Source organism: Diospyros lotus, chromosome 4 (genome assembly GCF_014633365.1).
Source record: "Diospyros lotus cultivar Yz01 chromosome 4, ASM1463336v1, whole genome shotgun sequence".
Taxonomy (NCBI): Eukaryota; Viridiplantae; Streptophyta; class Magnoliopsida; order Ericales; family Ebenaceae; genus Diospyros; species Diospyros lotus.
In genome coordinates this window covers 44,212,285-44,224,849 of record NC_068341.1, presented here as the reverse complement: position 1 = coordinate 44,224,849, position 12,565 = coordinate 44,212,285, and the positions used below count along the sequence as shown (strand labels likewise).

General features: G+C 32.8%; 1 protein-coding gene across 4 annotated transcripts in view; it reads left to right on the top strand.

Moving 5' to 3' along the window:
* LOC127800218 (heavy metal-associated isoprenylated plant protein 23-like) overlaps positions 1-10,152 on the top strand; it is a 51,389-nt gene extending 41,237 nt beyond the window's left edge. Inside the window, exons 1-3 of one of the 4 annotated variants that reach the window (XM_052334704.1) lie at positions 8,969-9,098; positions 9,226-9,428; positions 9,638-10,152. In XM_052334704.1, the coding sequence (XP_052190664.1) occupies positions 9,272-9,428; positions 9,638-9,933 (453 nt within the window). In that variant the 5' untranslated portion in view covers positions 8,969-9,098; positions 9,226-9,271 and the 3' untranslated portion in view covers positions 9,934-10,152. Of the gene's footprint in view, positions 1-8,968; positions 9,099-9,146; positions 9,429-9,637 lie in introns of those variants that run through there. The other 3 variants (XM_052334705.1, XM_052334702.1, XM_052334703.1) reach the window with 3 other exon arrangements.
* The last annotated feature ends 2,413 nt before the right edge of the window (positions 10,153-12,565 follow it).

The following is a 12,565-nucleotide window of genomic DNA, read 5'->3' as shown; positions in this document are numbered from 1 at the left end:
AGTGCTATTTGGACGGTGACTAGCAATCTTCAGATGTGTGACAAGTGACAATTTGGGGGATGCTGCGTGTAGCTTCAGGAAGGTGAAGTATTATTGCTGTATGTATATAATATATTAATATATGAGTCTCACACAAATATTTATTAATGCGTGTCGAGATAACACTTTGAATTTTTTATGTTGGGATGGATGCCACCAAGCAAATTTTTTATTTAAAATATATTATTTAAATACTTATTTGTTATTTTTTAATAATATTCATTTATTAATATAATATATTATAAACAAGTGTCAAAATAACATTTTGAAAATTTAATATTAAAGGATTAAAAGCGTTGATCATAAAATAAACGTCATTACAATGACCAACCGATATTATGATTTATTCCCCTAAATATAGTTTGTCCTCTCATTAGCTGGATGTGAAGTTTGGTTTGAATTGAAAAATTGAACGACCCTAATCCAAAACTGAGATACTCTACTCTAGTTTTCGATGCGGTCCTAATTCAAATCGGAAACTAAGTATGTATATATATATATTACTATATAATTTTGTTGGTTTTTTTTTAGCTTAATACATTTTTTAGTCTTTGGACTAATAAAAAAATAATTTTAAGGATATCAACTAAATTATGCTCATTATTAATCTCTAAACAAAATAATTTTATATACTTTTAGTCCTTGCCTTAACGGTCATTAAAAGAGGCATTAAATTTGTCTCGTTAACATTGCCACGTCACGCCTATTATCCTTATCAGTACTATCACGTCACCACACACACAAAAATATATATATATATATATATAGAGAGAGAGAGAGACACACTCAACTACATATCACACCTAACTACATATATATATATATATATACACACACTAACACACCCAGCTACATATATATATATTCTAACACATCCAGCCATGGTCGATGTTCCTCAGCTTGTCATACCTCACTCTCACAATTTCATTTCCGCTCCCACTCGACATCTCGTTGAACTCCTCCTCCAGCTAGTCCCTATCAATGGCCTCCACCATCAACAGTTTCAGATGGAATTGGGTTGGCAACTCCCTCTCCCGAAACCAGTAATTCCACGCTCCCACCACGAACACGTAGAATGCCAGGACCGGGATGATCAGGTCCAGGTGCCACACCAGCATCACCACCAAGGCGTGCACCAGCATCGTGGCGCTGGGTTTCCTCCAAGCACGCTTATTGTTCACCCACTTCATCACGTCATCCACCCCGACCACCACTCTGACGATCCGTATCTAGTTGGCTCGCACCTTCCGCATGCTGAACCCATACGAGTTCGCGTCTAGCATGTAACTCACCATCTGCCGACGAAGCGGCGGCTCGGATCGGGTCAAGTAGGCGATCGCGATTTTCACGGCGAGCATCTCCAGTTGAGCTAGGCCGAGTGGGCGGATATGCCCCCATCTCTCTCTCTCTCTCTTGCGGCCATGGCCGCTGTCGAGGAGCCCAGCTATGGTGGTTGCCATGGCTGGGTATGTGTATATATGGCTAGGTGTGTGTGTGTATATATATATATGTGTGTGTGTGTGTCTATATATATATCTATGTGGTGACGTCTCTCTCTCTCTTGCGGCCATGGTCGCCGCCACAATTGGGCTCCTCAACGGCGACCATGGTCAGCCTCTCCATGGCCGCCGTTGAGGAGCCCAGCTGTGGCGGTGGCATGGTTGGGTGTGTGTGTGTATATATATATATGTATGTGTATATATATATTTGTGTGGTGATGTGACAGTGCTGATAAAAATGATAAGAGTGACTTGGCATGACGTGGCAGTGCTGACGAAACAAATTTAAAGCCTCTTTTAACGACCGTGAAGGCAGAGACTAAAAGTGTATAAAATTATTTTGTTTAAGAATGAATAGTGAGCACAATTTAGTTGATATTCTTAAAGCCATTTTTTTGATTAGTCTAGGGACTAAAAAATGTATTAAGCCTTTTTTTTTTATATGAGTTATTAGTATAGTTTTAATCGAATCGAAATTTGATGAGTTTAAGCTTGACTTGCGAGCTAGTTTCTAAGGCCGAGCAACTTGTTATTTTATTTAAATTTATTTTATTATTTTATTTTATTATATATATTATATTATTTTATTATATATATTATATTATATTGAACAATTAAATTAATATATATATAATAATTTAAATTTTAATAACTTTATCTTAAATAATATTTTTATGAGATTGTTCATGAGTTATTCACAAGCTTCTAATTGAGTATGTTTATAAACTTTTAATCAAATTTATTAATATTCATGAATTTTTAATCAATGTTCATGAAATTTAATGAGTTGAGTTTTACTGAATTCAAATTTAACTAATTGATAAATTAAAATTTAAAGTTATTTTATTTATTTTAATGAATGAATTTAAATGAGATTTTGTCAAATCAAATATTGAATCACTCGTAAATGAATCAATTTATTTGTGACCCGATTTAGTAGGAGATAGTTCACATATTATAAAATTTTAAATCTATAAAAATTTAATCTAAATCAATTAACTAAGTAATGGGTCCAATTTTGACTTTTCAAAATAAGATTTTTTTGATTGGATTACGATGCAGCTAGACTTGTTTTGTTCTGATCATTATTAGGGGTCTTAGGTGTGGGGGCAACTACATGTAAATGAGTTATCTTTGAAAGTTGACCCAGCCCGGAGGACTTGGAAAGAAGAGCCACAGCCTTGCACCTGGTTATTGATTTGGATCAGATCTTTTAGTCGGAGAGGTTGAAAAATGATCCTCTTTGCTCCTCGTCTAGGTTCAGGGACAGGTATACAACTTAAAATTTAAATTTAATTGAGATTAAAATTTTTAATTTAATCGTGATTACAATTTTAAGTGAGATTTATCTCATCTCGAAAAATATTTTTATGAATTATTTTTTGATCAAGATATGATTTTTTGTGTATATCTATAAAATATATATATATATTCCGTACAAAAATCATAGAAAAAAAATAGTACCCTAAGTCATCATAAAATTTTTCTGTACTAAATTGTTGACTTATCGAAAAAGAAATAGAGCTTAAATTAATGAAAAGTATCGAAAAAATTGACAACCATATTACAAAATATGAATCAATTTATACATTTATCAGTTTTGAGTACTCTTCGTTAGAAAAAAACATGTATTTTCATATAAAAATGTATAAGAAGTAATTAAAAAAATAACTTTTGTGACTTCACCCCTAAGCAAAACTCACAGGGCCGCCTATAAACAAGCTTAGGCTAGTCTGCCCCGACTTCAAAGCGTGGTCCAAGAACTTGTTTTTATGGTGGGACCCACTACGAGGAGGAGTGGTCCTGATTCGGCGATGGTTCCACGTGGTAGCAGTCAAAGGGATGTTGTGGAGGCGATTCCTCCTCCAATGACTTGGTATAAATATATATTTAAAACTTTTTATAATTATTAATGTCGTATTGGATGTGATACCCAACAATAATATCAAGTACCATTTTAAATATATATCATTATTATATAAAGATTTAACATATCAATATAACAGTATAAATTAACATATAAAGCAATACGAAATCTCTGTTATTTTTGCATTATAGAGAAGTAATAATAAATAAATAAATAATATCATAATACGTTTAAGATATAATATATAAGAAAATAAACATATTTTAGTGATGGCGGCGGATATTGGAATATTATTAAAAAGTAATGGCGGCGGATGTTGGAATATTATTAAAAAGTAATGTCGGCGGATGTTGAAATATCTGAGGGCCCCCACGACGTGACAGTTGCTGATTAGGTTGCTTTTGCGTCCCTGTCTGGCTGGCTCAATTGTCGCCGCCAGACACACGTTTTCGGATTTGTAGTGGCAGCAAATTTATGCCGTCTAGAAAACGAAAAAGATGTTCAGATGTGAAATTTTGATGCTACGAGGGACATTCAGTATTAATATATTTTATATTTAAATTAAATATTTTTAAAAATTTATAACATATTTTTTAATATTAAATATTACATAAAATATGATTTTTTTTTTTTACGTCCAAATAACATTTTTACCAATAATTAATCCACCATTTATTTATTTTGTGATAGGTCCACGACACCCAACAACTTTTGATTCCAGCCACATTTATAAATGTCAAGAGAAGACAGCCTCCATTGTCTTGTGCCGTGTCCTTCCGATTTGATACATCATTTTCAATGAGTCGGGCTTCGTGTTGGTGGGACACCATCATTTTGATTCTATTATTTAGAATTTGTTTAAATTTATATATTTTAATATATTAAGATTTAGTCCTTTTTATTCAAATCTTAAAATTCATGATTTGGATGATTGGAATATTTTGAATTCGAGTAAGAAAATGAAAAAAAAAAATTAATTAAAATGACTTCAAAAACAACCTGTTTGTATATGTTGTTTAAAAAAGAAATAAATTATAATAAATTATATAGAATATTCATAAAAATAATATCCTGATTAAATTTAGCCTAAATGAAATTTATATTCTGTTTCGTATAATTGTAACCCAGATATTTCAAGGATGAGTGACATGTCCGATAATTTGGCCTTTTTACTTATTTGGGAAAAAAAATCTAGTAATGTTAACGTGTGAAAATTAAGAAGAAAAAGAAAACTTGCTTTATACATCTGTCTCTGAGAATCCTATGCCATTTAGGAAGTTTCTACATTTTCTACATCTTTTTATTTTGGATAGTTTCCTTATATCTAATTAGGATACTTTCTTAATGTGCTTTATTGTAATTTTCTTTGTAATCTTTATTATAAATAACTAGGGCTCTATGTGAATAAGATAATTAAGCTTTTCCGTCCAGTTTTACAAGTAGCTTTATAAAGCAATTAGATTTTGAAAAGGTACTAGAGTGTTAGATCATTTGTTTGTACTGGAATTAGACAACTTGCAACTGGATCAGGAGCAATATAGATTATGCTTGCAACTAAGAACAGAGACCAGAAGCTGCTACCTTGCATTGACTACAATTGGCTACTCTATATCTGTGTAGAAATGCTTAAACTGTTCCTGGATTAAAAACAGTGACGCAGTAATTAGTGTACTTGATATCAGATAAAATCTAAAATGTGTAGTCCTTGTGACACAGGAAGTATTTTGTTTAGCCATACACCCAACAGATGAGGATCTTGCAATAATTGGTCGTAAGTGTAAACAATTTGTTTTTTGTGTTATCAATAATGTATGGCTCCTTGTTTCAGCTTTTGTTATTCTCAAGAATTTTTCTTAATGCAGAGAACTACATGACTGGTTATCGGTTGGTGTTTGATAGGGAAAATTTGAAGTTGTGCTGGTCACCATCCAATTGTAAGTATACGACTTCCCAAAATGCATATGCACTGTGACACTTTGCAGTCAAAAGTATGCCTTTTCTTTTACCCACAAAATATGTACTACCAGGAGGTCCATGTTATTCATAAACATGTGGTAAAGATACATGGATAAATGAATTCTTGACAGACTAGTTAAATTATGTACAAAACTCTGTATTCTCGACAGAGTAGTACGTACAAAACTCCCATTTTATGTACAAAAACATTTTTTTTAAACACCATTCTATGTACAAAAGCTCTTTTTCTCTCTCTCCCCCCTTTCATTTATAGACAATTTTAGGCAAATAAAAAGGTATCTAAGAAAGTGGAATTTAGCATCAGCCTTGGACATGAGATCTTGATGAATCAGACTTTGGACACCGCCTGCACCCAAAACATATACCCAACTCTCTGCAGTATCTGTTGTAGTTAAGACTGCAGTAGCTGAGTGGGGGGTTTCTAGGCAAAATTATTGTGGATCAGGCATCAAGCTTTGAGATTCTGATGCCCAAATCTCAGAAAAGAAAAGAAAAGAAAAGAAAACTTTCTGCTGTATTCAAAAGTGGATATGTGCATTGGTTTTAAATTGAACTGGCTCTTTGCAGAAAAGAAAACTTTCTGCTGCATTCAAAGGTGGATATGTGCTTCCCTCTCCATCTACCCAAAAATATGCATACATCGGTGGGGAGCATGTTTTTAGAAACCCCTCCAATTGTTAGCAGATGTCCTCTCTTTTTTTTTGAGTTGGCATCTTGATGCGGAGGGTGAACCTTAGTAACAGTGGTAAGCTTACTCCTTTGAGTGGTAAGCTTACTTAGTTGACATCAAATTTAAACGTTGTATCAGGTCAAGATCTCAGTGATGCAAAGACGATGCCACTTAGAATTTGTCCCTGCAATGCAAATCTAGTCTAGCAACTCCGAAAAGACAACTTAGAATTATGAATTTCCTCATCGGTGGGTTGGGTTGGGCTGGGCTGGAAATAATAAACAATTATTGGGTTAGCAAAGGACTGCAAGATTGGTTGGTGCGGGGCTGTGGCAGTGTCTCCAAATCTTCTTTTTCCACTCCCAAAAGTTGCACCTTTAAATATGTGAAGAAGGGGAGAACGAGCTTTCTTTGCTTTTATCTTTTTGTCTATTTCAGACAAAAATCATATTAATACTTAAAGAGAGCAAATCAAACTTGCAAGTTTGGAATTTGAGTTCTCAAGGTACCACCCAATAGTCAATCTTTTCTTTTCCAATCACTAGAACCATATACATGAAGATTGTTGAAGCCTTCAGAGCTTAGCAGAAGGGGTTTCTCAGTGATTTTGAATAAACTATCAGAGACGTGTCTCAGTAATATTTCTATAATTATAAATTAATAGTTTTTTTTTTCTTTTTTGTAAGATGGCCATCAGTGGAAAGAATACAGTGACACAATACTTCCCCACCATTAAATATTCTGTTTCCAAAGAAGATTCTTTTCAGCAAAGTCACTTACCTGAACTGCTGTTGAGGATTCTCTGTGCCTGCCTCTATGGTCACTCCCAGGAACACATTGGACCAGCAAACAACATGGCCATTGTTCTTGAGAACCCCTTCTAAAGTTTCATATTTATTATAATATTTTATATTAATATCTTATATTTATAAATTTATTAAACATTAATGTAGAGTGTTAAGACTTGAATGTTTAAATACATCAATGCATGAATATTATCAAAATTGTCTGAGTGTCCAAATTAAAATGATATATATATATATATATATATAATAAGGGTAATGTTGGAAATGATTATGTATTAATAAATGTATTTTATTTTTATACAATGTATATTTATTATGTTTTATTTTTAATATTTAATTTTTTTATTAATTGATAATAAATATATTGTATTTTGAATCATTTAAATAACTAATAACACTGCTTTAATATTAAAAATAAGATGTAATAAATATATTTTATTTCAAATTTAAATATATTTATTTACACATATACTAATACAAATTCGACTTATGCATACATGTGGACTACTGTTAACAAATAAATTTATTGGACACAGGGGTGTTCAAAAAAATCGACAAATCGTGGAAACCGATCGAATCAAACCGCACCGCACCGCACCGTGTGATTTTTTAAGATGAGCGGTCCGACACGGTTTGAAAAATCCTCAAACCGTGCGGTTTTCGGTTTGAGGATTTCTCGGTTTGGTTTAAAACCGAACCACCCAAATATAATGTAATAATAAAAAAATTATAAAATAATTTATAAAACAATTTACTCTCGAACCAGAAAAATAGATCTGGTAAACAGATTGTAAACAATCTGTTCTGTTTTACATTACAAACTGTATAACTGTTTGTTATACAGTTTGTTTTTACAAACAATCTTATACAGTTTGTAAAAACAATCTTATACAATCTGTTTACAAACAGATTCTTTATACAAACAGTTTGTAAAAACAATCTGTTTGCAAATTGTATAAATAAAAGATTATTTTATTTATTTAAATTAATGAATTAAATAATTGATGAAATAATTTATTAAACTATGAAAATCGCACTACAAAAATGAGTGGATTAATATTTTGAATATTTTGAACAAATCATGGAAACCGCATCGAATTGCACCACAAATACAGTGCAGTTCGGTGTGGTTTTTGCTCACCAAATCAGATCGTGCGGTTTGGTTTGATAAAAAACCGTACAAGCGGTTTGGCGTATTAAAAATGTCAAAAACCGATCAAACCGAACCGTGAACACTCCTAATTGGACACATAAAATAATCTACTGATACCATTATGGGCCTTCCAGGCCCATGATTGTTGTCCACGCTCCAGTCAGGAGCGTGGCAAAAATTCACACGTCCTTTTGCACTTTAATGGGCCTATGTATTCAAGCCCAAAAACACTTTGCGCCAACCAACCGTCCAACAAAGTTTTTCTTTTTGGGAAAAGTTAAATTACATACGAATATATTTAAAATGCAGACATTATTTTCCTAATATATAATTATTTAATGTGACTTTTCTAAAGTTTTGTTAATAAAATATTTTTTATATATTTTATTTAAAAATAAAAATTAATTATGTCACAATCTTTAAATAAAAATTTAAGTAGTTATTGTCAAACGTTATTTAATAAACTATCACTTAATTTTTTTTTATTTTTTTTATATATATGTAAGATGAACCACTCCTTTAATAAGACTAATAAAAGCAACAATATCTTTAATAGATATTTTAAGTTACCAATACCACTAATAAGGTTGAATGAGTATACAATATGCATGCATTTATTAGGTAAATGATTTTGACCATACTTGTTTAATTTTCCCCAACCCATCCTTTCTCTCTTTCTCTTCTTGCACTCAAAGCATTCATTGAAGTTTCTCTTAAAAGTTAACATATCCCAAGATTAGGAGCTTCAAAGAAATTAATTAAACATGCAAAATGAACCAGATTCTTGAGATAAGCATTAGTTTGTTCTGAAATGTTAATGTTTTGGGGGGCCACCGCCAACCCTTAGTTTCCTTCCCCCTGTTTGAATTAAGGCAATGAGAAGAAACAAAGGCCTATATAAGAAGTAGACTTCTGCAAAAGAAAGATCACAGTCACGGGACATAGAGAGAAAGCAAAGGAAAGGTTAGGAGATAGCAGACTTTGGGAGAGTCTTTTCACTCACTTTTCTTCTGTGTTGGAAAGGTTAAAGGAATTAAGGAATTCATTCTTGGAGGGAAGCTTCTTGCAAATTCACCTTTTGAGTGCTGTATTCAATCTCTTATAACCCCTACCTTTTGGTTATAAATATGGTCTCCATACTCTCTTCTGGTTCCCAGTATTGTTTCTCTTTGGTTTTTCTCTCATTTTCCACTCTTTCTCTCTATCTCTCACAGAGTAAAGCTACCATTTTCTTGGACCCATTTGCGCAAAATAGAAAATATGGGGGTTGCAGGCACCTTGGGGTACATCTCTGAGCTGATGAGCAGCGGCCATAAACACAAGAAGAGGAAGCAATTGCAGACTGTGGAGCTCAAAGTCAGGATGGACTGTGATGGTTGTGAGCTTAAGGTCAAGAAAGCTCTATCTTCATTAACCGGTGATTTTGCTCTCTCTCTCTCTCTCTCAAATTTCTTCACATTTTCTGCGATCCCAATGTATGAGGTTTCCTCACTTTTGATCTTTCAATCAGAGAGGAACAATCTAACCGTTGCGAGTTCAATGAATTTTTTATATTCTTTTACAGTTGCAGTTACCTAATTAATTAACAAAGAAAAAGAATACAAATTGGTGGGCTGCTGTGTGCAGGAGTTGAATCCGTAGAGATAAACAGGAAGCAGCAGAAGGTGACGGTGAGTGGGTATGTAGAGGCAAGCAAGGTGCTGAAGAAGGCCAAGTCGACGGGGAAGAGGGCCGAGCTGTGGCCCTACGTTCCATACAACCTGGTGGCTCAGCCATTCGCAGCCCAAGCCTACGACAAGAGGGCGCCGCCTGGCCATGTCAGGATGGTGGAACACCCCACCACCGGCACCGTCTCCAGATATGGGGATCCCTACACCTCCATGTTCAGCGATGACAACCCAAATGCCTGTTCCATCATGTAATCCCGTAGCTCAATCAACAAGAAGAAAGAAGAAGAAGAAGAAGAAGAAGAAGAAGAAGAAATGGTCGGTGGGTTCTAGAGGTGATGGATAGATAGCTAATAATAGGTTGATGCTATCAAAAAATTTCATTTTATTTTTTTTTTATTTTTATTTTAGTACATTAATTTTCATTTGTACTTGCGAAAATGAAAATGGAAGACATCGATCGTTTGATTTTGTTGCGAGCTGTCAACAAGAAAACGAAAATTAATTAAAACTAAAAACAGTGTAATATTATTGCATCCGACTCCATAAAATGTCGCTAATAGATATTGGTGCATAATATTATATTAAACAGTCCAATATTGTGTTAGACCCCCATAAGAAGTTAGGTGGTTGATGTGGCTACAAAACGGAAATAGAAATGAAAAATAAAAAATATTTTTGATATGAAATAGAAATGAAAAAATGGTATATTTTTTAAAAAATATAAGAAATAGAAATGCAAAGTAAAATGTAAATTAAAAAAATATAATTTTTTTTGTAAATATAATTTTTAGTATAAAAAATAGTTCAAACATAAATAATAAACATAAATTTCATAATATATTTAAATAAATATAAATATAAAATTCACGATGCATTTAAACACCCATCAATAATATTTATAAAGTTTTATTATCCTTACCATGACTTAGTAATAAGTATATATTACCATGACTTATTTATTATTATGACTTAGTAATAAATATAAGATTTAGTATAAGATTAAATGTTGTTCAACCCAATAAATCTTAAGCCTAAAATAGAAATTGCTTATGATTAATCACACAAAAACAGAGAAACAACTGTTTATCAAAGTACAAAATAATTGATGGGGAACAATAAATGAAGTTCCAGAATTAGGACTCAAAACTTTTTTATTAAGTGTTTCTCTGATTGGAATAGTATTAGTTTCCAACACCATGAATCTAATGAGAGAAGAGGAAAGTATAATATACATAATAAAAGAAACATCTCTTCAACCCAATTGATAGAGTAGAAAAAGAAAAGACTTGTATGTGAAAGATCAAATAAAAACAAAAACAAGCAGAAAATCTCTCTCTCTTACACACGCTCATTTTCTCACCTTGGTCCTCTTTTAGGTAATCTTTATTTAGGCTATTGCGTTATAATCAAGAGGGAAGATAATTATAGAAACATAGGCGACGATTAAGAGAGGGAGGGGAACGATCGGTCGAGAGAATGATAGGCAAGCTGCGGCGATCGAAAGCGAGGGATCAATGACTGAAAGCAAGGGAGCAACAAGCAATGGCGACTGAGAGAGGAAACTTCGGGAGCACCGGAGCAACAACGATGAGGGAGCACCAGAGTAGTAAGGACGATCGAAAGTAATGGTGAGAAAGCACTAAAGCATCAAGATTTGACAATTAAGAGAGGGAACTTTAGGATTCGAAAACAAAGAACTAGAAGAAGAAGAAGAAGAAGAAGAAGAAAACTTCGGGATTCAGGATTTCAGTTGCTAGAAACCTGTTTTCGACCATTTTTTGTAATTTACGAAATGGTCTCGAAACATTTCACAAATTACAAAAACGACTCGAAAAGCATTTTGAGTCGTTCTCAAAATAGGAAATGGTTCAAAAATGTAGAAACAACATTTTCTAGCCATTTCTATGCTTTAAAGACTACAATACATAGTTGTTGGAGATGTCGTGGTGTTAGAATCGATTGGTGGTCACATAGAGGGAGGCCTTTTCAATTAGGTGGAAAGGAAGAAAGAGGATGGTAGTGATTTTTGAGCAAAAGTAAAGAGTTGTTAGTATTTTAAAAACAAAATATGAGAGCAAACAATTTATTTTTATTCAACTTAGTCATATGTGAATGTCATGGTCCTACAAGCCTTTAACTTCTCAAGGTAACACAACTGGCCGCAACACTCATTCGAGAGTTTGGAATACTGTAAGGTCGTGAGTTCGATTATACTCATATGAAATTGTGCATATAATGGTATTTATTTGAGGGGTTAGGCTTCTGAGATTCTGTTTGCTACTTATTTATTCATCCTGAAAGGAAGATGAATCGTGAATTTTAAAAAGAATAAGACGAACTAAATCAAAAGTTAATTATGATCTCATGACTCCTCAAATTTTTCATGATAAAAAAAAAAATATATCGTGGTGCTATAAACTCTCTTTGTTCTCCATAGCAGCTAGCTTGCTCTTGGTTGTACCCAGCTAGAAGTGATGATCTATAATATTAAAAGTTTTAAATGAATGATGTATTGTAAGTTATCGGTACCAATAGGAGAAACATTCTCCATAAAGAGAAATTATAATTATGAGAATATCATTGTGTGTATTTCTAAAATTAAGGATAAAATATTTATAGCAGTGACTTAGGTGACTGTATGTGATGATTCATTTCTCATTGTGAGTATGAAATTATAAATTTTAACATTCATGTGTTTTTTAGTTTCGACTAGGAGCGAGTAATATTTTGATTAAATTAAAATAATAAAATCGAATATGTCAAAATTATTGGTTCGATTCGATTTAAGTTATAGATCAGTTTAGTTTTGTTTTTAAGTTTGACAATTTTAATTATTTTAGTTTGATTTAATTTTTATATTAAAAAAAAATTAAATTATCGAACT